At 41.1% G+C, this 27490-nt stretch overlaps 1 protein-coding gene across 1 annotated transcript in view; it reads right to left on the bottom strand.

The window, feature by feature from the left end:
• Nucleotides 1–27490, bottom strand: part of gpr158b (G protein-coupled receptor 158b) — a 139801-nt gene that overhangs the window by 99170 nt on the left and 13141 nt on the right. Inside the window, exon 2 of the mRNA XM_033649587.2 lies at nucleotides 14229–14334. Within this exon, the coding sequence (XP_033505478.2) occupies nucleotides 14229–14334 (106 nt within the window). The remainder of the gene's footprint in view (nucleotides 1–14228; nucleotides 14335–27490) is intronic.

The following is a 27490-nucleotide window of genomic DNA, read 5'->3' as shown; positions in this document are numbered from 1 at the left end:
ACCGTTTGAGCAAGTCCGGCTTCTCTGCTGCTAACGCTGCTGCCAGGATACAGCTGAGGAGGAGCCGGCTGCTAATGCTATGTACCGGGACATTGCTAATGCTGCTTGCCGTGCTGCTGTAGCTCAGTCGTAACTGGAACTGATGCTGAGACTCTACTGACTGCGTGACTGGTAGACGGCGGTGGGTGGCGCAACAGGCCAAAACACAAATTCAAAATATAAACATGATTTGCGGACTGTAAAAATGCTTTTTAAATGCGAATATTCTGGCTGTACTATTGTTGTCGGTGAGATCAGTAAGTTATATGAACATTATTCCTTAGTCTCTGTGACATATTAGGATGATTTTACGACCATTTGCTTTATTTTTCTTACATATAGCTCCTTTAAGTTGTTGGTGAAGATTCTTAGTCATCCAGGTCATGGTAATCGTAAGTGCTAAATTGTAAACAACTGAACTTGCTTGCGTTTCTTGTAGACGTTTCGCCTCTCATCCAAGAAGCTTCTTCAGTTCTAAATGACTGGTACAAAGTTGCAGGCTATAAACCCTGTGTGGGTGGGAACCCTTGCAGGGTCGTAGGGGTCACGTGAGCTCTTAGTTGTGAGTCGTCCCTCTGCTCAGAGGGGGGGCTTACGAAACTACTTATACCCCACCTACAATGCAGTCTTGGGATCCCTCCCCAGACGACTTCACTCCCATTCACCCCTGGTCCCACCTGACCCTAACGACTCACACGGTGGCCGAGAAGGGCGGGCAAGAGAGGTGTGGATGGGTCCAACAACCACCGACTTTTACCCGGGAGGCCAGTGTTCACTTCCCATAAGATTGTAAAGCCAAACCCTGTTCTTTTTTCCTAAACCCAACAATGTGCATGTTGGCAAAATGTAACCACGTGCATTTGTTGTTGAAGGAAATAAACGCCAATTCTCGGTGTTGTACCGACGAAGTGCGTTTATTTTGAAAGAGACTGTATTCAAACTGTAAATTTTCTGTGAAAACAGAAGTGTATTTTGAAAGAAGACAATGCATGTAACAGGCTGAAGTTGACACGGTGTCCCAGAACATCAACAACCAACGCAGCCAGGGTTGGACATTGCATATCTGGACATGGAAAGTCCATGACCAAATGTCAATATGTGACGAGGTCGGAGTGAGAATGTGTTGGTGTAGGCAACCTGCAGCTCCAGAGCCACAGGCAGCTCTTGATCTCCTCTTAAGTGGCTCCCTGTGGCTTTGACACAAAATGATTTGGAAATGAATAGCAGTTATTTTTTAACATTTTGATTTTCATGTTTCATTGTTGTAGGCCTGAAGGGATTCTTACATTCTCAAATTGTAAAAATGTGTAGCCCATAGGGCTGTCAAAATTGCTCAAAAATGACATTCGAATATTCCTTCTAAAAATAACTCATAGGTTCAAACCATTCAAATTTTTTTTTCTCGCATTATGTCCACAAGAGGGCAAACTAATACAAGGAAACATGCTTGTATATGTATTAATACAAGGAAACATAACTACTTGTAGGTATTTTTATTTCAACATAAACGTCTTTGAAAACATACCTACACATTAAAACACATAAAACAATTATCTATAACATTACGTTAGAAACGACCGCGGACCTCTCGCTCGCCCCCCCTCTCTGACCCGTCAGGTCACACCGCTCGCGGAAGCGCTGCGAAGAACCTCGAAGCGCCTCAAAGCGAAGCAAGTTTCCTTTCAGCACCCATGTTAACCGATTGTATCATCCACACCGGCTGCGCCGCGCCGCACAGCTCCGTGGCTGGCTTTGGTCTATTTTCTGCGTGAACCGCGAGCGAATGTGTCAAGCCGGATGACGGAGACAACAGCTGGGAGCAGAACTGCTTGTCGACCAGCATGGAGAAATGCGCGTCTGATGTGAACGGAAGTGCTCCGGCTTGTGTGAGAATTTCGGTGCGCTGCGCTACGCAGCACCTCCGCGGGCGGTGTGGCCTTATGCAGTGCGTTCAGTGCAGCGGCCCAGGCCAACGCCCACTCGCAAAGACAGCTGGTGGTGGTTTTTTTTCCTCCACAATCGAATATCAATTTTCACATTCGAAGGTCCATTTTTTTTTTCAAATTCAAATTTAAATTCGAATTTAGAATATTCGTTGACAGCCCTAGTAGCCCATACACCCAATAAACCTTTAGCCACCATTAGCAGTGCTTAGCCTTTACTCTGGCTAGGTAAGCTATGGATTCCAAATTTAAAAAAAAAAAACATAAAGGAAAAGTCTCAGACGAAAATAGAGAATTTGATAATGAGTTGAATGTTTGTTTGACTGCCAGATGCAAAGTTAAAGTATCAAATATTCATAACTAGCACACTGCAAATGCACCACGTTTTTGTCTGGTCCTCTACCAGAGGCCTGGGAGGTTGTGGGCTCTGCACAGTATCTTAGCTGTTTCTAGGACAGCAGGTTTTTGGACAGAGACCTCAGATGTTGTACCTGGAATCTGCTGGAGCCACTCTCCCAGTTTGTTGTTGTTTATTTTGTTGTTATTTATTCATCCTTTTGTGCCAGGGAAACAAAAAAATCATTATAAAAAAAGTCATTCAGCCCTTCATTACACTCCCTTTGAATGACAAAATGGCAGACAAAAACTGACCTCCTTTAACTCCCTGTGACTCTTTTCTCAGACACCCAGATCCCCCGCCACCTCAAAAACTCAGATCAGATCTACACAAATCTCACAAATGACATATTTTGTATTCAGAACGGCAATTATCGCCAAAAGGTGACACATTTGCACCCCTGACTGTGAGTATGACTGTGATTTAATGAGACGCAAATAAGACAGAAGTGCTAATAAACAGAATAATACTGCAGCTCTCACTACTGCTGATCAGAGTTGGTGTGGTGTCTCCAGATTTCCAAGTCGAAAATATGACTTTAGGAATGTTCCAGTTGAAATTTCTGACTAGACACTTTAAATTCTGACTTCCCAGTGCAAATGGAACACACCATATAAGCCAGCATCTAGTGCTGTGTGTTGTTATGACAGATTTGTGTAAGTGGGTTACCACATAAAAGCCATTTGGCAAATTTGTTGAGTAATGTGTTTATAATTTAGTAACTTTGTTAAGACGTGTTAGGTGCAATTGTGCCAATTTCTGAGTCATCTGTTGATTTGTACTCTGTAAATATGGAACACCTAGCAGCAGTTTGGTAGGAGTGAGAAGCCCTTTTTGTTTGCTGCTGAACATTTTACTTGTTTTTGGGTACTCAGGTTAGAGACTTCTTCATTTCTTTAAATGTTGTTTTTTGGTTAGGGAAGTTTAAGGTTTTGGCTTGCGAATCTCCCTCTGTTGTTTTGGGTTTTGTTCAACTCTGAAGTTTTAAATTGTTGTCTTTGAATTTTGATACACACTGTGTAGCTGGCTTTTTTGGAATGGGAAAGAGTGGGACGAGTCACACAGCATGTTATGTCTAGGTTTCCCCTGGACCGAGGACATAGCAGATGGCTTTCTAGCCATTTTGCCACAGGTTTGTTGACACTTCTATAGTTCTTTTCGCCAACTGGGAGAGATTGTAGCTGTTGGAGATTCACAACAACGACTTGGAATCACAACTAGGCGGCTTGCGTGAGCCATATTTCCCACTTGGCTGACCATAATTACAGTCTAGACAACATAACATAAACTCATAGCTCATATTTTGGTTTTCCAGCCAAAAAAGTCTTTCATAAACTCAATTTCCAGAAGCAGAAGCTCACTTAATTTGACCAGCCCAGCACCAAAAGATAAGCAGACAAAGTTAACAGCTAATGCTAGCTGGTGAGTATAGTGGAGCAATTAGCGGCTAAAGAGAAAGATTTTTTTTTCATGAGTTGGTGGAGACCAAAAAAGAACTAAAAAGGAGAGTGAATACTCAACCTCCATTTATCATGTGGTCAGCAAAAAACTCCAAATTAATACTGATGTTACTTATTTACTGGATGTCTAAATAAGAAACTATTTGCTAATATTTTTGTGTTTGCAGTTTTTTGTGTCACCCCCAAGTTGCCGAAAAAATTCATTCTTGCACGTTTGAGTCCCAAAATGATCCTCTCAATCCCATGAGGAACACCCCATTCAGATGTTATCACTCTATTAAAGGAACAGTGTGTTAGATTTGGGGCAGTGGTTCCCAAATGGTCCATCAATGGTCCAGATTGCATTTGGCCATGTCATCCTGCTAGTTTGCTGTCTCTGTCAAAGAGCTGTCCATTAGTCATTCACTCTATAGCAGGAAGATGAAATTCAAAATAAAAGCTCTGTGCCAGAAATTCACTGTACTTAAAAATAAAGTGTGTTTATAAACTTAACACGTTGGCGAGCCACTTGCGGTCCATTCAGAATGGACTTGTGAGCCACTTTTTGACTGTGACCCACCAGTTGGGAACCACTGATCTAGGGAGATTAAGTGACATCTAGCTGTGAGGATTGCAAACTGCAGCCAGCTGAAACTTCTCCAGGCCCTATCAAGATCCAGTGTTTGTTTTCTTGTTCTGGGCTACTATAGAAACATGGCTGTGCAACACGGCACTCTATGTAAATGAGCACTTGCTCCCTTCGTAGATATAAACGGCTCATTCTAGGGTAACGCAAACACAACGATTCTTGTTTTTAGGCGATTATACATGAAAGAAAACATACTTATTATATTATATTATATTCCAATATATCCCCCTTAAATCCTACACACTGGACCTTTAAATAGGCATTAGTAGTGGTTATAACTTTATAGATTATTGTTTATGCAGCAAATATGTATATAAGCTATCAGCTGACTGATCAATGGGAGGTGGAGGGGATGGTGGATGGCCTGAAATCTAGGCAAGATGTCTGGCAAGCTGCAGACCACTGTTCAGGACCAACAAACTACAACACTGGTTGTTACTAATGTGAGGCACTGAGGCATTTCCAGCAGAGTTTGTGCCCCCAAACGTGTTGCTTTTTCTTAGCGACACATTGAGGCGTTACTCAGTGGCGTTTGTGCCCCCAAACCTGGGTGTTTCTTGGTGACACATTGAGGTATTTCCAGCAGGGTTTTTGTTGTTGTTGTTGTTGTTGTTGTGGTTTGTGGCAACTGTGCCCCCAAACTTGGATGTTAGTTTAGCGACACATTGAAGTATTTCCAATGGCGACTGTACCCCCAGACGTGGGTGTTTTTTAGTGACACATTATGGTGTTTCCGGTGGTGTTTTTGCCACCAAATGTGGGCTTTTTCTGGCAACATATTGAGGCATTTCCAGCTGCATTTGTGCCCCTAAACATTGAGGCGTCTCTAACGGCATTTGTATTACTAAAAAAAGATGTTTTTAGTAGCCAGTCGCTACATTTCCACCAGCTTTTGTGCTGCCAAATACAGGTGTTTTTAGCCAAAACACTATCCATTCTTTAATACAACTAAGATGTTTTTGTGCCTCAACATGATAACCACAGTGTTGTTGTAATGTAAAGAAATGTAAAGTCTTTCCAACAATAGTTTAATAAGGTGTTAACAGCATTCTGAACATAACTAGTCAGTGTAGCAGGAGCCTTTTAACCAACATCTGTAACACTGGTAACCACTACTAACCTCTATTTACTGGAGTCATAACTTTTAAATGGGTATTAAAAAAGTGTTTCCTTAAAGTGAGACATACAGCTAGAGGTATAAATAGCCAGACACAACCAAACCTCCTCAGGATTCACAAAACAGGTTGTTCATCACACAGAATAAACAGGGTTGAAAAAGTGTTGACATAAAAGTTGCTCAGCTACAAACTGAGTCATTACATCATAGTAACAATGAGAAGTGAATGGTTGTGGTAATGCTATGCTCTGTCACATTACTAGAGTCTGTCTCGTTATTATCTTTCTCTGTGAGACAGAGCCTCAGGGTGTGTTTGTTCTCAATGGAGAAAGCAATGAGCCTCACACTGACTTTCCACAGCCCATTTCCCAAAAAATGTATTTAGTGAGATTTAGAAATGAACTGTTTTTTAATGGGGACTTTGGGACAAAAGGCAATTCTTTTCTTCTTGGACTGTGATAACAAGTCAAAGGAAACCTCTCATTTCTTTTTATTAAAGTTCTACTTAAATGTAGTATTGTGGATACTGTTTTCGCAGCCAAATCATCTTTTTCCTGGAAGCTTTGACTGCACTGTTTTCAGACTTTGATTTGAACAAGGAAATTGAGGTGAAGTCCCCAAAGTACTACACAAAAGTGTGGGGAATGGGCTGCCTGAACAACAGCAATAAGCAATTGATTACAACGAGTAGGAACAAGCTGGGAAAAGAAATGAAAAGACTGAATTATTGAGAGGAAAACAGCACAAAAGGACAAATTGAGAAGAGGAAGAAAGAAGCAAGAGACGGAACATTTTCATCCTAAATTTAAAACAAAATACAAATTTCATACAGCACTGTGATCATGAGGCAAACTGCTTGTATTCCCACTTGTTAAGTAGCATTTATCATTATTTGCAGCTTGTTGTTTAATTATATTTACTGTAAATTCACTCACTTTTTCAAGATCATGACAATTCTTCATCTGTTCCAGTTATATACAATAACTGACTCTCATCTCTCTTTATAAAACAGCAATTTAAGTGACAGTCTGGAGATATTACAGAGGCTCCAACACTATCAGTAAACTGTCGACTCTCATGCCTCGCCACGTCCTTGTAGCTAAAAGCTGATGGAAGCATTTTTGCTTCATTGAGACTTTTACTTTGAGGGGATTTACTTTAAATTTTTAATTTAATTTAATTTTTATTTAATTTTATATACTTTATTAATCACCCTGAAGGGAAATTCAATTTTTTCACTCTGTTGTCATCAACACACAGGTCCAAAATGCACACATGCACAAACAGGACCTATACATGCACAAAGTGGAGAGATGTCAGAGTGAGGGGGCCATGGACAGGCGCCCCAAGCAGTTGGGGGGGTTCAGTGCCTTGCTCAAGGGCACCTCGGCAGTGGCCAGGAGGTGAACTGGAGGTGAACTGGCACCTCTCCAGCCACCAGCTCCGTATTTGGTCCGGACGGGGACTTGAACAGACGACCCTCCGGTTTCCAACCCAAATCCCTATGGACTGAGCTACTGCCGCTACTATGTGTTTTTAGTGATCCTAGCAGTGTGGTTCTATAGATGGCAACGTTGGTCTGACAGTTGGTCCACCACTTTGGTTCAGACTGAACTGTCTCGACAGATATTTGAGGGATTGCTGTTAATTTTGGTGCAGGCATCCATGAATCATAATGACTTTGATGATCCCCTGAGTATTTGCATCTACCCACAATGAGACTGACATTTTTGTTTTTTAGGGAAAACTACAGAATGGAGTGACACAAATTCTGGTACAGACAACCATACCAAACAAGTGTTAAACATGAGCATGTTAGCTCATGCATGCTGATGTTACCCTTTCACACCAAGCACAGCTGCCTGCATGGCTTCAGACTCTAGAATGGATATTTCATCCACAAAATGCCCATATCCATATCAATTACGCACCTCATGTTATGTTGAATTTGTGAAGAAAACTTTGTTTTTTTTCGCACGCCTCCATGGTGAACAGAGAATCCAATAACAGTGAACATCTTTCGTGAATTAAAGTCATTGGGGTCCGTGTTTAACAGCAGCAAAACTGTATCAAAACACCCATTTACAAACTCTCACACAACTCGTGCAGCATAATCCACATCTCATTTATCCAGTTGTGTGCTCAGTAGATCCCAAAACACATGTATTTTTGTTAAAACATTACAATATAAAACACTTCCGCCTCAAATTCACGCCCTCAGCATGCATATGGGCTCAGCTTGCGCAGAGTTGAAATGCACAAGTGTGCTCAGGGACGCTGGCCGTGCATGATGCTGTTTGTCTTGACGTGTTTTAAATCCTAATATGTTGGTAAAATGTATGTGTTTGGAAAGTACTGAGCATTTGACTGGATAAATGAGACTTGGATTATACTTCCCGAGTTGTGTGAGGGTTTGTAAACGGATGTTTTGATTAGGTTTTACTGTTGTTGAACGTGGTCCCCGTTTACTTCAGCTCATGAAGACTGTTCATGATGTTCATGTTCATGAAGACTTTTTCCAAACTCTTGTTTTTGTAATGAGTACTTTCACATGAAACACATGCATTAGGCTACATGGCAAAAAGGCAGCTTAATTGTTTTGTCCAGAACAAGGTCGATTTCTTTCACTTATCAACCGATCAAGTTTTGCAGAAGAGATGTAACATCATAACATGACAACAATGGCAGACCTGTTTAAACAGTGGTAAATTCACATTGCTGCCAGTATGAATAGTTTTGACAAGAAATATTCCTTGACAAGTATTTTGCATTTTTGTTTATTTGTCACGCACCCCCGTGAGTAAAGACTAGTGTTGCAGTGGTTTACAGGTTTCCCAGTAGTCTATAAAGTGGTAAGAAAATTGTGGTTATCATACCGTGGACATTTGCTTATCTACAGTGTTCAAAAAAATGCTACTGGACGAATAATCTCACCTTTAATTTATTTATTTTCAAAAGGGAGACTTTTTACACATACTTCTATTTTAGAAATAAATTCAACTACAATAAAGTGTTTGTTCAACCAAAAAAAAATCCATTTTCATTTGTTTCATTGTAACTGGTAATAATAATAAATGCGTAATGCCGTGTATTGCAGCTTCCAAATAAGTTAAAAAATAGTCGTCCACAGACGCCATAACGGGAGATATGATCAACTCACTGTCTTGGTTTAATCGTACTCAGTGTTTGATGATCCAGGATGCTTCGGTTGGTATCAGAGTTGCAGGATGATGCTAATAACTGATTGTCATGCAGTAAAACAAGAACAAAAACCCCAAACAAACAGGCCTTTACAAAAAACAAAGCCCAAATCACTAGGGTTTTAAACAATTTAATTAAACCATCAACTAAGATTAACTAACGACACGGTGGGTAAAGACTCTAACCCTGTGGCGTCTTCCACACTTCATACTCACTTCAGCACACCTGCCTTTAATTAAAGGTTTCTGAGATGCCAGGTCAGGTGGTGCGTTTAAGTGACTCAAAAAAATAATAGAAAACGAGAAGGAATGAAGAAATGGCTCTAACACCGTGATACTGTGATATTTTCTTAGATGGTCATTGTACCAATAAAGTCTTCTTATAGCTTTACAATGCAAAAGCTCAAATACATAATTGTAACCTCTGTTGAAAATCCAAAGAGACTGACATTATACATTCAGTGGACAGTGATCTAAATTCATCCTGCAAGTAACATGAATTCCTATTGTTGGTTTCATTACGAAATTAAATAACAAATAGAGCAGAAGGACAAGATTGATGACATTGCTAGAAACACATAGATTTTCACAGTCAATACTTGTCCCCTCGAACAAAACATTTGCAATGAATGACTATAATTTATAGTTTCAATTCTGTGCTGTTTTCTTAATTCCTGCTTCCAACATTTCTACATCTGAGACAAACAACACTGTTGATTCAAGATGGCACTGAATCATTGACTGCCGCCTGGCCAAATATGGTGTGTGAGCGAGAATCATCAGAGGAGGAGAGTAATGAGCGGTAAGCTCTGTAATGATCCCCTGAAAATCTCCTCTCATAATGTTCCCTGTTCAGGTTTAATTTTATTTACAGTGTATAAGCAGTTTAAGAGCAAAACGTTTGCACAGAGAGAAAAAGGGGAAAACCTATACACATATTAATGTACATAATTGGAACCAAAATACACACACGCAGGAGATACCTCAGATAATTCAAAGCATTTCCATGAAAGTGGTGTTAGATGGACAGGCTGGAATGGCTTCGGTAACTAAAAGGCTGTATCTGCCCACCACTGTGATGATGATAGAAAAACACCACACACCATCTGCACTCAAATACATCTGAGGAGAAGAACTACAGTACTATAATCAGCACCATTCAGATTTTACCAGACAGCAGCCACGAGAGAGTTGCTTATAAAAATGGAACAATGCTGAGGAACCACCACAACAGATCAAGACGAACACGGAGACGAACATGTTTCCTCTGTAGCCCTCCCCCCCAATGACAGACCGAGGGGGGGGGGGCACACAGACAAAGAGCATGGTCAATTATTCACCACATCTTGCTGCAATCCATTACACTGCATTTATTATACATCATACGGCCAGCGACATGCCACGCAAGCCTGAGCAGCCACTCTCCCCTGCTGGAGAAAGAGAGGCTTCCTGCAATACATCACAGAGAACTGACGCTTTGGCACTGACATGAGCGAGGCAGCGAACGCACAGCAGAGCCCACACACTGACACACATGCAACCAGCATGCAGGGGCTCTAATAGATACAAACATGATGTATGGCTGCCGCCAGTTCCGTCACAGCGGTCACACAGGTAAAAGCGCATTACGCCGCGGAGAAGACACTTACACCACCATCACCAGCCGTCATCATCACAGACACCCTGCAGCACACTCGCTGAGGGCTACACACTCTGGACTACTGTGGGGGGTTTGGGGGTTTCAGACAATCCACCATGAAATGAGGAGGAAAATCTCTGTGACTTGGTAAAAGAGACGACTGGTCGCACTGCGTGATCAAATGTAGATCAAAACATAAGGTCAGGTGGTCATGGAAAACAGAGAACAACTGGGCACACAAGAAGGCAATCCAGGAGCTCCAACAATATATAAACAAAGAAGGAAATATTAAAAAGCTTTTATCGAAAGAGCCAACATGGTTTGTCCACTGTATCTTTGTTAGGGCTTTAAAAAACCCTCATACTAGTGTTGTTGCTCTGTGAATTGGCTTGTCAGTCTGTCAGTCTGTCCACCACTTTAGTCTATACTGATATATTTCTTCAACTATTTAATGGCTTGCCATGAAATATTGTACAGACATGCACGGTCCCCAGAGGATAAAGCCTATGGATACTGATGATCCCCTGGTTTTTCCTCGAGCACCACTATGAGGTTATATTTTGGGTTTTTTATTGAAATGTCTCAACAATTATTGGATGATTGCAATGTAATTTGGTACAGATGTCCATGGTACTTAATTGATGAATCCTAACCACTTTGGTGATCCTCTGACCTTTCATCTAGCGCCACTGACAGGTCAAAGTTTTACTAATCCAGTGAAATCTCAACACCTATTGCATCAATTAGCACAAAACGTGTAAAGACATTAATAGTTACTAACAATGAATCTTTATAACTATGGCGATCCCCACTTTTACTCTAGCACCACTGTGACATTAATGAAATGTTGCCATGAAATTTGATTTAGACATTTATGTTCCTCTCAGGATGAATCATAATAATTTAAGTGGTTGCTTAACTTTTCATGTAGCACCATCACCAAGTCAATTTTGATTTGTCCAATACCGCAAAGCTAATGATGTCCCCATCAGCCTCAACTGCATTTGGTGTGAAGTGGTACTTATCAAGGGTTAGCATGCGAACATGCTAAACTGAGCTTGTTCACATGGGAAACATTACACCTGCTAAACATCAGCATGTTACCATTGTCACTCATATTAGCATTTACCTCAAAGCACCACTGTGTCTAAGTTCAGCCTCACAGAGCTGTTAACATGGCTGGAAACTCTTAAAGGGTAAACCAGGACCCTAGTTTCTATGTTTTTGTGTCTGATTTTTGAAATTGGTCCAGTATCTAGTGAGAGCTTTGCAGGCAGCAGCAGTGAAACAGGCTGCAATGTAATGTTAATGGGCAATTGCATCCCATAAATGAACATCCACTGAAAGCGTTTTTGCCACTGACAGGCTCAGATTGTTATTATAAGAGTCTGACAACATTATGGAAAGGATCCCTACAGAGATAGACCTTTGTGTAAAAGAGTAAGAACCTTTTTGTTCAACCAGCAACAACTCTGAAATCGCTTTCGTCAAACCCACCAGACTCTATTTAATAAACTTAAATAATTTTATCATTTTAAAACACACAAAAATTCCCTTGGTTCATCTTTCCACTGTACCAACAACCACCAACTCTGGTTTGCTTTAAATAAACCTTTAATCCACCAAGTTAGATGTGAATATGCTGAATCTATACATGCTAGAATTACTGTTTATTTACATGGAGTCTGTTGGGATTGGCGATGTGATTTCCAGGCTGTTTCTGGTTAACAAAAAGGATCTTAGTCTTTAACAAAAAGTTTATCTCTGTAGGTATCCTTACCATAATAATCTGAGCCTGTCAGTGGCAAAGACAGGAACTCAGACACTGAACACCACCCTGAGTGGTTACATTGCAGCATGTTTGCTTAATACTGGATCAAATACAATATTTGTTGTCTCCATTTGTCACTTACACACAAAAGCATGGGAAAATAGGGTCATGGTCGAACACTACTGAAGTTACCCTTTCAGACCTTTACACACTATTTCGTGTGATTAATTTGCGCACTAATCAGAGCATGTGAGCGGAGCAGGTGAAAATTTCCGCTCCTCGCTCGCAGACCTGTCACTTTGCGCCGCTCGTCTGCTCCGCTTGGTTCTGCGCATTCTTCGCTCCGCTCCATCATAAATTTTATCCCGCTCCACTCGCTCACCACTCCGCTCAGAAAAACTGCATCGTACTACCCTAACCTGTAATCTTCTATTCACAAATAAAACAGGGTCTGCCCATTTTTCCGACAGCCCATTGGTCCGACATCCCATTGTTCCGACCATATTAAACCCATTGTTCCGAAGTCCTGTTGTTCCGAATTCATCATGATGCCCTGTGGTTAAGGTCTGGTTAGGTTTAGGCACAAAAACCACTTGGTTAGTGTTAGGAAAAGATCATGGTGTGGGTTAAAATGAAAAAGAAAGTGGCAAACACATAAGCTGTGAGCCTGCTTTGCCTCAAGCCTTTCCCAGCTGCCCGGTCACGGCGCACCATCAAGGCACAAATACGCCCGCCGGGAGCCGTTCAGCACTGCGGAGAGCTCCCCACACAACCCGGACCCCAGAGTTAATAACAAGAGGTTATTAATAATCACATATCGGAACAACGGGACGTCGGACTAATGAGAGGTCGGAACAATGAGAGGTCGGAACAATGCTACGGCACCAATAAAACATGAGTTTGGTAGATTCTCCGGGGAAGCCTTCTCCCTGCAGTTAGGGACCGTTCTACACGGTACCGCTGGCAGGGTGGAAATAAGTCAAAGCGTAGAGGAGACGGACCAGGTTAAGTGGCCGACCTCCAAAGCCCTCTCGCCTTTCCCTGCAGTTAGGGACCGTTCTCCAAGGTACCGCTGCTTCTCTTCTCAGTTTCTTTTCTGAAGTACACAGTAAACTCCATAGTTTTGAAAGAAAATAGTGTGGGTGTGCGCAGGTGCAAAGATGCATTCTGCGTGGGGCATGAGCGACTGGAGCGAAATTGGAGTGGGAGATAAGGCTCCGCTCCACCTTTTAAAAAAAATAGCCGCTCCTCGCTCAACACAAAATCCTCCCGCTCCCCGCTCCGCTCACATGCTCTGGCACTAATATATTTTTCAAACTGTTGTTTTTGTCATGAGTACTTTTACACAAAATGCAAATATTGAACAGCAATAAAGCGGCGTGATTTTTTGAATGGGGTCTTTTGCACTAGGAATGAGGGCATCAACCAGCAACTTTGTGTGGAACAAACGTCAGGTCACAAAGTCATGACAGCGGTGAACATGTTGAAGCTGTAGCACATTTGCTTTGCCGCTGGTATGAACGTGAAATAGTTCCAGGCAAGTTTTTCACATTTTTATTATTCGTCCCACCCCCAGTGACTAAAGGCCTTTAGTCTTGTTCAAACTTCTGCTTCACATATTTCATACACTGTGGCTGAGTGAATAGACAGGTTGGTCAGTTAGCTGATGCTCTCAAAGAGAGAGCCGTACAGTAAGTAAGCAGATCAAGGACACTATAATAAGGAGTATGGCTGCAAGAGGAAAAGGTGAATAACTCTAATGTCAAACAGAAAAAAAGGCGCTTGTCGAAGGTCTCTTTTAAGGCTTTAGATATTACACAAGTGTTGTTTTATTCACTTGATGCAGATTTGATTGCTTTGATCACAGTGTTTGATTCTATTTTTAAAGAAACAATGATCAGACTGAAGTGTGCATGGGTGAACAAATAACACCGTAACACGAGAATGACATAATAAATGAAAAGTGAATTGATGTGAGGGGTGTTTTTCTGTCAGTGCTGATTCAAAGACAACCACACTGCAGAGCAGACTCACTTCCATACTGGTGAGATTACAGCGGTGAGTCCCTGCGAACCAGCCACTGCTGGAGCACTGGTCAATGTCCACGTCCTGCAGGTTCACATCCACACGAATCACACCCCTGCCAGAGAGAAAGCAGGGAGGAAATGAAGGAAGGAAGTAGTGATAAGTAGAGTTAGAGGAAATAGTGAGAGGGAAATCATGAGAGAAGATGGTGCAATCACAAGAGGAAGTTAAGAGAGAGTGAAGAGATAAAAGGATGGAAATGATAAGGAGGCGAAATTAAATTAGAGGGAGGGGATGAGGCAAAGAATTAAAGTAAAAATGGAAGATGCAGAATTAGTAGATTGGGATAAATGATAACAAGAAGAAAAGAAATACATTTGTGAGAATATAAGAGAAGCAAAATCAAAAGGGAAGGAAGGCGAGAGACAGGATAAAAAAATGAGGGACAGTAATGTAGAAATGATAGACATGGGAGAAAGGGGAAGAGAGGGGGAAGGTGACAAGATTGCACAAGGTTAAGCAAATTGGTGCGATGGAGACAAGGGAGGAGGAGGAGGGAGCAGAGGCAGAGAAGGCCAGAGTGAGAGAGAAGAAAATTAAAAAGAACAGGAAGAGCGATGCTCAGGGGAAGTAAGGTCAAGAGTGGACGAAGCGGGGAGAGGGAAGGTGGTAATAGAGAGGAATGAATGAAACAGATCGAAATTGGGAAAGAAATTAAGAGTGATGGGAGCGAAACAGAGAGGAGAGGGAGTAAAGAGAAGAAAGAGAAGCAAGGTTAAAATTTCAATAAATACTTGTACAAGGTTACTTCTTGCCCCACATTAGAGATGCACTGAAAGATGCATTAAGATTGTCTTGTTTTGGTCAACACAGGACATCAGGACATCAGGAGGATATCAGGCTGCCTCCAGCTTTCTTACTTTTTAGTAAGTTTCCTCCCGTAAAAAAAGAATAAAGACTTTGTTGTGACATTTTATCATTCATTCTCAAACCCTCCTTTAATACTATATGCTGAACATCAGTGCTAATTTGCAATAACAGAGAATGAACGCTGTCAAAGGGGACCTCAGGGTTTCCCACACATTCGTTTATTTGTGGCTATGATAACAACATCTGCTGCCATGTATTGATTTTTTATTTTTGGAGCTCGACTGTTCATTAGAAACACTGCTGGATTATATATAGTGTTTGGATATTCATGGCACAACACTCTCAGAGCACAGAGCAACACTGGGCACAGACAGAGTGAGTGAGAATGAAACTGAACTGTTTATTGCGCTAGGCCTTAAAGTTTGCATTCACTCGACTCTTCAGCAGCTGCTCCTCTCATCCATTGATCTGATCAGATCAGCTCTGATCGGATCAAGTGATTTATCATCTACCTGGCAACTCAAACTCCACAAACTGCTGCTGAGGGTTAAAAAGGAACTCATGAAGAGTTCAGTCTGCTCTGACTGGTCAGCATTTCTGAGTCATCTGTATCTTCGTGCCTCTGCAACATCATTGCAGCCAGGAAAATGACTGTAATGGGTTGTGGTGACACCTACCATTAGGGCTGGGCGATATGACCAAAATCTCATATCACAATATAGGTAATTTCATATCCCGATAATGATACATATCACGATATAGCGCCCCGCCCCCAGGCATAAATGTGCCTCTGTGTGTGCTTTTACGTAGCATGCAGGTGTCCCGGATTCAGAGGTGTGACGGGGATCAGACTGATCAGAGCTTTAAACGAGGGGATGACATTTCTCCTTGTTTGATAACATTACGATAAGTCGAGCAACCAACTCATTTTAAAAAGGAGGAGAGGAGGAGAGAAAAAGAGAGAGTGAGCAGCTGTGGTCGAGCAAACTAGAGAGTGAGTGAAGAGAGGGAGCGCTAGTAGCGAGAAAACCAGTGAATCAGATCAATAAAACGTTATTTTCTGTTTGTTTCACAGCGGTTATGTTCTAAAGCACAAACACGCCCACACCAGAGACGGTAGACTCATATAAACTCGTTATGTTACTGTAAGTCAGAGTTGGGTATAACGTGTTACTTTGTAACGCGTTAGAGTACTTTGATTACTTTTTGCAGTAACGAGTAACCTAACGCGTTAGTTTGCTGTTTGAGTAATCAAATACTTAAGTACATTTTCAAACAAGACATCAGTTACTTCCGTTACTTTTAGAACGCTGGTCCTTCAGCTACGAAACAGCAACGGCTGTCGTTTGGTTCTAATAACGGAGATAACGTTAAACCTATCAGTCTGAAAGAAGCCATGGAACTTGTGGCTCGCTACGTGGTAGAAGAAATGCTGCCGTTGTCTACAGTGGAGTCTTTAGGTGGAGTAGGACTTGCTGACAGACATATTTCAGACTCAGGACTTGCATTATGCCTGGTACATGCTACACGCTGGTACTCACCAATTATTCCCGGTTGTATTTCACAGCGTGTGTGATGTCATCGGGTTATTCTTGTCCTAGTTTTATTCCTTTCACTATTATTTGAGTCACTGTGTGTGTTCATGTGTCAGTCGACATGTTGTTGTAGTCACCTAAAAGCGTCAGCAGATGGCAGGAGCTACATTTGAAACGCCATACGTAAACTATCAAGCTACTGTATCTTCCACAGGAAGTTCTGACAAATGTTTCAGAATAAAAGCCTATTTAGAAAATGGAGGAATTCTCTCAGCCAAGGTTATAAGGGGCTTTTAATTTGAAACAAGTGTTGAGTTTGAAATGACGCTGCAATATGTTAACTTTACAAAGACGAAAGGCAAATGAAGCTGGGAGCCTCTGCAGTTGTGGTGAGTAAAAGCCGCTATTTGTTAATGTTATTACTTTATGTCCGACCGTGAGGATGTAACATTGTTTGCTAGCTTGATGCTAATGACAGTAACGTTAACTCAGCGGGCTGACAAAGTGCCTCTGCTGTTTCACACCATCATTTCCCCCTTTTACTCTGTGTGGTAACATCCCTAGAGGAAATATTAAAAACGCTGGGGTGTTGTTGTCATACAGTTGTTTACGGCAGCAGATTGTTCTGTGTTTCTACTGGTCAAAGTGACGGCTGTGATGGGAGAACTGGCTCTCAGTGAAGGGCAAGTGGTCCATAACTTTAATTTTGGTGACAAAAAAATGTAGGCTTAGCACCCTGTGGTCCATTGCCCAATAGGAAATGTAGAATACTCAAAAGTACTTTAAAAGTGCTTGAGTTACTTTTCTCAGGGAGTAACGTTGGAAGTACTTTTAAAGAAACTGAGTTACTTTACTCAGGGAGTGACGCAGTAAAGTAACTGGTTAATTTTTTAAAAAGTAACGCAGTAACGTACTTTGATTACTTTTAAAGTAACCCTTACCCAACACTGCTGTAAGTGCCGTAAAAGCTTCGCAAATTAAAAAGCCAAGAAGAGTAATTTATCAATGAGATCCATGCAAAAGATGGACAGACTCCAAATGACGAAAAAATTGCCGTAAAAAGTGTAATTTGCGTCACAACAATATAAACGATAGAGCAAAAATATGAAACCATCGACATTTTTCTCTCGTCACACCATATATAGCGTCATATCGCACAGCCCTACCTATCATGAAAAATCCCCAATAAAAGCCTAAACCAAAATCTTCACAACTGGACATGTTCCAGCAGGAAAATGAAAATCAGGAAGAAATTAACAACATCTGCATCCAAGATGACATTTTTCCCTGATGTTAGCATGTAGCTACAAGTAGCTGGGTATGTGATGTAAACACTTGCAGTAGCCTGGAGCAGATGACCATATACAAAGGAATCCGTCACGAGCTGTAGTTTTCTTTGGGTTATAACAATATGAGATTTTCACGGTACAATAGCTTTCATGGTTTCACGTTACCATAAATATTACAGCATTTAAACTAAAAAGCTGTTTGTCATTGGCAGAGAAGATTTGGCAAATTTCATGGGCACAACCCACATACTCAGCTCTGCTGCTCATCCCACAAATACATGTTCCTTACAAATGTGGCACCATTTAAAAGGGAAATAAACAGGCTTTCAAATGGTATAAGATTTATTGCCAAGAAGCATTGTTACAACAAAGAAATAATCTACCAAACACAAATTTCCTGACTTTTTGTGCTTAGTTTATATTACTATCAGTCAGAATGACCCTTAAGGAATTAAAATGGAAGGGTTATATTTGGTTGAACAACTTTTTATTACTGGAACTGAATGTTGGACACATTTTTTATGTGTAAAAAAGAAAAAAGTCCCTTTGGAAAATAACTAAAATAAAGGTGATATTCTTCATCCAGTTGCATTATTTTTTATATCACAGATAAGCAAATGTATTCAGTATGATAATCATCAATTTTCATATCACGGTATACCTTAAAACCGGTCTATCACTGCAACCCTACATCTTGTCCAAAAGTAGAAAAAGCATTGGCTACAGAGTATCCAGACCAGCCTGAAGCCTGAGGTTTTTGCTCACTGGGATACTTTTACAAATGTTTACCTCATTACTTGAAACTTTGGCCACTGGAAAACATAGAAACTTGGAAACTTGTGTTCAACATAAACATTTGAAATTGAAAAACTATATATGTGACAGTCAGATAATTAAAAGCTGCTGTTAATATATTTGCGCTATAGCTGTTTGCAGTCTGCCTGAAAGACCAAAGTGTTTTCAATAGAAAGGGCTCATATAAACCCACTGTACTCTACCTGTCCAACACCAAACACCAAACAGACAAGGGTAGCAGCCAACTGGTGAGCATAGTAAGATTTTGCAGCTAAAGAGCCGCATATTTTACTCAGAAGTTGGTGAGGACCCAAACAGAGCTAAAAAGGAGAGTGAATATTGGACTTGGATTCATCAGGTGTCTAAAAACACGGCACTAAAAGAATGTTGCTTTCTGGACTATATTGCATTACACAGAGAGGTGTTTCTATTATTTAACCTACTGACACTGATATAGATGGGTTGGACAAAATAATAGAAACACCTGTCAATTCAACAGAACCACAAGCTGCAGTCTCCGAAATGATAAAAAGTTGAATGAAGTACAACTGAACATTATAACCTTTATGAAGACAAAATTTATTGCAAGGCTCTTGTTTGAGACAGAATTCGTTTCAGCTAGGTACTAGTACACTGGCAGCTGAGTGCAATTTCCCGAAACAGCAGGGCCCTGTCATTTACAACAAACACAAAGTAAACAGTGCATTTATTTGGGGACTATTTTTGGCTGCAGATTAATAATGAAAGAACATGTTATCCAGTGCAACAGTGTGGCTCATTATTGTGTTTTTAGCATTTCTGGGAAACAACAGAGTGCCATCTCACAGAGGAATATGACATGTCGGGCTTTGGTTACACGGGCAATACTTGTTAGACTTATTAAGAGGATCAATTCATTGTTGGTTTGTGTGTTTTCATTGGATTATTAAGAGATACATAGTACATCACCAGACATATCCTAAAGGCACTGGTTTCGTTTGCTTGGTTTCTTAATATCAGTGGCCTGTGTTTTGTGTTTCAATTAGGGCTGGGCACTCTGGCACAAACTGGACCGTTCGTAAATTCAGAGCACTGTCTGAATGTGCTGTTGTCCAGAGCACTGCACTCTCGGAGTGGGAGAGCGCACTCTGGGCACTCTGTCTGGGGAGGCGGAGTAGCAGAGCACTGAGCGGAGTGAATGTGTGATCAACTTAACCGTTTGTTAATTCACATAAAAATATAACGCTCTGTCATTTTAGTGTAGAGCATCAGACTGAATTTACGAACGCACCATGTCAGGTCACTCACTCTCCGGGACCACAAGTGTTTCTTGAATAAGTAAACACTGACCAACGGGACCAGACTGGCCCACCCGTATGCTCTCACTCAGTGGATGGATGATGTCACAGGAAGCTTTCAATTTAATCAATCAATTTGATTTATAAAGCCCAATATCGCACAATTTGCCTCACTGGGCTTTACAGCATATGACATCCCTCTGTCTTTAGGACCCTCGCAGCGGATAAGGAAAAACTCCCCAAAAAACCCCTTTAACGGGCTTTGTGGTTGATTACTATGCAAATCTTACAAAGAAGGATGACACTTAAAGGGAAATTTCTAGGCTAGCGGCTAACATGCTAACTATTATTTTTATGTCACTAGTCACTTGAAACAAATTTAGGACGATAGGAGACAGGTCAAAATAAACCAAAATTTCCCTTTAAACGGTTTCTTCCATTTTGTTTTGCTATCAAAACTAAAGATAGCTAATGCACTAAAAAGTTAGCATTACAGAGAAACCCAATATTCCTCTTAATACCTCCCCAGTCAGAATCAGAATCAAATTTATTGTCATTATACAAGTTGTACAATGAAATTAGAGGCAATGCCTTGAAGTGTGCATAAAACACAGATAAGAAACAGAAAAAACAAACAGAACAAAACCAGACACGATGCATTCAGTCCAATCTCTAATGAGGTGGACATGATAAGCCTTAATACACATAACATTACTCATCCCGACAACAGGAAATACTTTCCCCTACCCTGATCATCAAAAATGCTCACATGTGCAGCGCACACTGCACATGTGAGCATTTTTGATGATCGCCTCCGTCCAGTCCATTCGTCTTATCACATTTAGTCATAGTTGTCTCTGTTTTTTTGACAGGCAGTGGCAGCTGGTAGCCTATGTGATCAAATTTAAGTTTTGAGCCATGACTCTTTCTATTCTGGCTCCCAATAACACAACAAGACAACATATAAAGACTACTGTGTAACCTACAGCCCTGTGGTGGAGAGTCGTGTTTTGCCTCCAGCTAACAAACTTGACGTCAAGTCTGTTAAGTTCAGAAACTTACACCACTTTACTGTAATGCAGCCTTTAAAACTCGAAAAAGACAAAACTTCAGATATCCTTATATCATGATATCATTAGTTTCAAAATAAACTTTTAAAGACAGCAATTAGACATGTGCTGGTTATCAACACTGCAGACATGTGGTATTTTCCCACCTAAGGTGAGAAAGAGTTTTCTCTCTGCTTGCAGACCCAAACATCTCTGCAGGAGGCTGGTGCAGTTCAATATATTGAGACTGCTGGCCTATGCAGCAGTGAGCCATCACAGATCCACACTGTGAAGAGAATAAGTTTAAATACTGTTCAGGGATGTGACTGCAATACAGCATTAGAGGAAAACTATCTGGGACTTAAAGCGGTGGGGCAAAGTTTGCTTCTGCTGTTGTCGTATAGCCTATAGCCTAATGAGTAGAGCCATCGCTTGCTCGCTCTCTATTATACACACATATATGTAAAGCATGCTTAGTCTTCTTTAATTTGCCCCCCCCCCCGATTCCTAAACCATTGTACAAGCCAAACATTTACACACATCCTCTCTCTCTCCTCTGTGGTTCAGTGGATGGGCCCGACACCCATTACTTCCATCTGCCTGCTGGGGAGCGGAACAAACAAGCATGGAGAGACGCTTTGGCCAACAGCTCTCCTCAAGTACACAACCAGGCAGAAAGGGAGGGAGGCAAATGTGTTGATACCTCTGAGTGACATAATGTGTGTGTGTGTGTGTGTGTGTGTTCCAGTCTGTGTTTACAGGTCAAGGCTTGATAGAGAATAAAATCAGTAGAACTAGCACAGAGATGCAGTAGATGGCGGATCGGAGAACCATCTGTGGGCCCGTTGAAAGTAACACAAGGCACACATTTTGAACAACACTAAAGCTCAAGTAGATGCTTGGTGATATTTTTAGTCTGGGGCTGTTGATAATCTTTAAGACCACGTTAAATATATCAGTTTTTGTTAAAAAAAAAAAGTCATTAGTCATTCAGTCTTTCCACCACCTGCTGTACAAAACTGTCGACAGCATCAGCTTCATGTGCTCGAATTTATGCTGTCCCTGCCCACCCAAGTAACTGGTAACTAATAAATTCATTTCTAAGAAAAAAAAAAACTAATATAAAACTCAATAAAAGAGGCCTTTCATTTTAGTTTGGCGCGCCTTTGACTCAGTGAGCTTTAGTGCCCAACCTCAAAGTGCCATCCATTTAGAGATGGTAAAATTTTAATGTTTTGTGATGTAAATGTCTTGACTTCATTTTTCCCATTGGCTTCACTGACAGACATGTAGCTAGCCAGGTTAACATGCGGAAACATAGCGCCCACTACCCATCCTTCAGTCTCCACCATCCCCCCAGGAAGTGCACCTGGGTTTGAAGCCAGTGTTTCCAGTGTTAAAAGGACGTCTGTAAATCAGTGGATACCTATTTTTTAAAGTCACGACCCACACGAAATGACTCATTTCATAATCAGGATAGAATCCATTCCGGGTCAATTACAATTGGAGAGTCTAGAAGAGCCGCACGATTAAATTATCTTGTTATCCGGCCATAGGCTGGAGTCGAACCGGGGCCGCTGCAGCAACAGCCTTGTACATGGGGCGCCTGCTCTATCCACTAAGCCACCGATGCCCCATGATCAAATTATGTTATCCCCATTCAAGTTAACGAAGCGCTAAATTTAGCTAGCTCAGCCAGCAAAATCTCTGGTGCACCTGCTCCATGGGAGAAACAATGCAGAAGCAGTGCCGATCATCCGAGGAATTTTATATGTGGCATTTGAACCATTTTGGCATTATGCGCCACTGAGCAGCTTTCATAGGAATGAACAGGAGGCCCCTCCATCAACGGTGCATCCAAGTCTCTTGATATATCTATGGTCTCCACTGGCTAGCTAGCGCTGGCACACTGCCCAGTTCAGTTGGGAGCTAGCTAGTGGCGCCACTCATTTGGCGTTAACCGCTGGTGATGTGGTGTTGCTGTGGAAACATGATGGCCACCTTTCAGTCTTCCTCTGGGTAGCCCCAGTGAGTATGTGGCCTTTTTTTGAGAACCCCCCCTTTAGCATTGTTGACCAACTGTTAATGATGCTAACAGAATGCTAACAGGGTTTTGTGCCTCAAAGTGAAGCAGCTTACTCACCAGAGCTACCTGGGGGAGAGACTGCAGGGTGGCCATCATGTGTCTGCAGCAAGGCTGTTGGGTTAGGACAGTGTTATTAGCAGTAATATTGCCAAGGGAGTTGCTCTGCTAGCCACCTTTAAAACCAGCTGCCATTTACAGCAGCCGGAGAGTGGCACAGAAATACTCCTATGACCTTTAACAGTTCGACTGAATGTAAAATAAGCAACCTCACTCTCCCTCCTTTCCTTCTGATTCTGATTCTGATTCAAATCTTTGTGTATATTTTGATTCGGTTTACAAAAACTAATGGCCTCCGTTCTGCGGTGGGAAAGCTACTAACAGAACTATCTACACTGGCCACAGACTGAGTTTTAAATGTGGCCTTGGAAGGACAGTGAATAAGGCCAAAAAGATGAGAAAGAGGTTGCTTTGAGGTAAAAGTAGCCGACATGGTGGAACTGACTCCATCATCTACACTAGCTTATGCTTTTCTGTTCAGAGCCAACTGGCTTTCTATTTTTAGAAATGCCATCACAGGACTGAGATGAGTAGGACAAGTCACAGAAAAGTTGCAGACCACAATTCACATGACAAAAGGAAGAGTGAGGAGGAAAGCAGCATGTATCCAGTAGTGAAGTTGCAGCCAATTGTTATACTCAGTTAGGGAGCGTATGTTTACAAGACACAGTCTGGTCTAACAAGCACTTTATCCACCTTATTTTTCACGGAAACACGGAGGCAAAACAGAACGCAGCCAGCTTCCGTTTTTTTGTGCGACACTTCTGGTCCAGCACTCTTACCACTGTGTAAATGGGAATCGCCTTGTTGTTTACCTTGCTGAGTTTAGCTATATATATGTATATATCACATTTTTCACGTCACTATATCACCGTTTAGACTAATCTGATGTTTGTAAAGTCTATAAACACAATGACTGAACAAATAGTATTTTCTCTGTGTTTAATTAATAACATGGTTATCGTAGATTAGCTGGGCTAACCGTTAGCTGTTAGCCGTTAGCTGTGTCTGTAATAACTCACTAAACTCACAAAGTGGCCCGTGAAAAAAATATTTTTTCCAGCGGATGTCTTAGTTACAACATGATTGAGCTAACTGGAGTAGTTTCATGTCGTATCCGACAACGGGAGGCTTTTAACGGATGACGATCCTGATGTTAGCTTTGCTGCTAGTGTTAACGTTAGCTGTCCCTGTCAGCTGCAGCCACTGATGCTTTCTAGACATCGTGATTTCCCAAAACTGAATAAATACCACACATAGCAACACAAAACTGCTTTGCTAGCTCAATCATGTTGTAATGGCTGGATGGTTGATGCGTACATGCTGATTCAGGTGCTATCAGAGCCGATCAGCGCATCACTATGGCTTAATGATCAACTCAGTCAATTAAAACAACCCGTCCTGTGTTAGGAGTGTATGTCGCTGACAGAGAGAAAGAAAGAAAAGGGAAAAAAGATAGAAAAGCAGCGTACACCTCACATATTTATTTCTCACAGTTACGCACACGTTTGGCTGGTATGCAGAAGCACCGTCTGTGTGTCGAGGGTGCGAGCCGCAGCTTCAGCTGCTCAGGTAGAGAGGCTTAGCCCGGTGTGTTTTTTCCAACCTGATCTCACAGAAATACGTGAAATGACCACGACCTCTTAACACCGCATTCCGTGGTGGCAGCACGTAATGGGTTGAAATTACGTGCTGCCACCACGAAAACAATGCCAATGTAAAGTCAATTAGGATCCTCTCCCGTGGTGGACACACGGATTCCCTGATTCAATCATGTCACGTCAACCTCGTTTTCCTCAATGATATAGTGTAATAACTACTTCGGCTATACTAGATATTAGATTTATTCAGTAGATCTATCTTTTTACAACCCTATTTTACAAGCCGCAAACGAACCTACTGTCCCAAAAACGCCGTTTCTAGTGTATTAGCTAAAATCTCGAAAATTAGCCGACATCTTTACTTTTTCTTACCATAGTTCATCTAGGTGGAGTGTAATAACTCGTTCGGCTTTACTTGATATTAGATATATTCAGTAGATATATCTTTTTACAACCCTATTTAGAGCCCTACTTTGCAAATCAGAAGAACTACAACTATGTTGCTGATATGTATCAAACTGCATGGCGCGGTCCCAGGGAATTGTAGTTTTTTTAAAAATCTAAGTGTTTTTCCCAGATTTGGAAGTTGTAAATATTGAATTGAGAGTACACTGTGGACTTTAAGGGGATGGTAAACACATTTGTGAAATCAGATTTTAAATATCTAATTTCTAAATGGGTGAAAATTAATTTTATCCATATTTTATCCATATCTGACAGCACCCACAGTTGTTGACTACACTCACATGATAGCTGAGGTCAAGAGCTCTCTATAACAGTTGGTCCCATGTCTGTACCCCCTTTCGTTGCTGAGTTATAAGCCCTAAAACATGCACTGAGGTCAAGGTTCAAAGGTCAATGGCTGAAAGCAGGAGCCATGTAGAATCTTCATACTGACATACATGTCACTCTCCAGGTTGAGACCTTTCCAATGATGTATTTGGTTTAGCTCTACGACAAAGTTTAGATTTTTTCATTTTTTGGACACAAGCCATGCCAGGTGTGGTTTCAGAGAGCACTTTGAAGGCCCTGTGTATAAAATGAGTTTTGTTTGTTTCTTTGCTTGTTTTTTTCCTTTTTACTGTAGATAGTTACTAAAATGAGTCATCCTCAGACAATACAATACTAAATACTAAAAAATAAAACCAATAATAACAATAATGAAATAAGCAAAAATAATATTAAAATCATATTGAAATTTTAAAATCTATTTACAGAGTGGAATGGTAGCCTAATAGATAACTTAGATAATATTTATTATTGTTTAGACACTTTATTATTGCTTAGATACTATTTAGCCTATTATTGTACTATTTACTTTTAGCATGTTCTACTTTTGAGTAATTTCCGAGAAGTTATGATAAAAAAAAAATAAAAAATTACAGACTATAGGAGACAACCTCTTCAATGTCTTACGTCAATTAATTAACACTATTTGTCGGCTTTTTATAATGCCTTTTTTTTTTTGCTGCTGTCTCCAGTTGAGAGTGGTGATTTGCTAAATACATTCTACAATAATAATTAGATTAACAATGAATGAATGAATGAATGAATGAATGAACATTGGAAGTGGTTCAGCCACAGTCCCGCCGGCTGGCTCACATTGAGATTACATTTGTTTTTTATTACTAACAAAATATTTTATATTGACCGTATGAATGGTTTTGTTTTCAAATAAATATTTGGAAATGAAAATATGCTTTGGTGTACTTTTACAGAGTTTTGCAATATGTATATAGCCTACCTGTATCAAAATGTATTTTGATTGAATTTTTTTGAATTTTCAGCAGCGGTTTGTGTGACAGCTGCCACGGTCGGACGTATAACCAGCGGGGCAGCCGCTGGTTCTGTGGCGCTGGCTTGGGGTCCACTCTCCCCTGGTGGAGTGGAGGGTGGCCGGGTTGCCAGGGGTGGACGGCTCCATGTGATGGTGTTTCCTCTCTGGTTCTTCCGTGCTCAGCCTTATTTTTATCTTCTTATTTATTTATTTATTAGTGGCGTCTGGATTCAGTTAAGGCAGACGGATGGCAATCTGAAATGGAATGAAGCCCACAGACGGCCGACAGCAGCTACAAAACAGTAGTGGAACGCACCCCATCCGCCCACAGCACAATGCTCTTAAAGCCCTACGCTATCAAAAGCTGGCAAAATACATTTATTTTATTTTATGGCCTTGACATTAACCTGTCATATTGTTGAGTTATCAAGGACACTTCCGCGTTTTTGTGTGTGTACAGGAATGTTAAAGATATCATTGAGGAAAACGAGGTTGACGTGACGTGATTGAATCAGAGAATCCGTGTGTCCACCACGGGAGAGGATCCTAATTGACTTTACATTGGCATTGTTTTCGTGGTGGCAGCACGTAATTTCAACCCATTACGTGCTGCCACCACGGAATGCGGTGTTAAGAGGTCGTGGTCATTTCACGTATTTCTGTGAGATCAGGTTGGTTTTTTCGCTGATTCGGTTCTGCAGGTTCTCTGCTGGTACACTGGAGACGGGGATCAAGCAGTTTGTCTCACTCGGGATAGATTGTGCTTTTTTGGTTCATAGTTTATGATTGACGTGCGATTTATTCGCGTTTAGAGGGAATAAATTTCCGTTATAACGGAAACGTGGGCACAGTTATCTATACAAAATACACAGACTAACTAACTAACTAACTAACTAACTGATTGACTAACATAAACAACTGAAAATTGAAAAAAA

This window comes from Epinephelus lanceolatus, chromosome 12, assembly GCF_041903045.1.
Source record: "Epinephelus lanceolatus isolate andai-2023 chromosome 12, ASM4190304v1, whole genome shotgun sequence".
Taxonomy (NCBI): Eukaryota; Metazoa; Chordata; class Actinopteri; order Perciformes; family Serranidae; genus Epinephelus; species Epinephelus lanceolatus.
The sequence above is the reverse complement of the archived record's forward strand: the minus strand, read 5'-3'. Positions and strand labels throughout refer to the sequence as shown.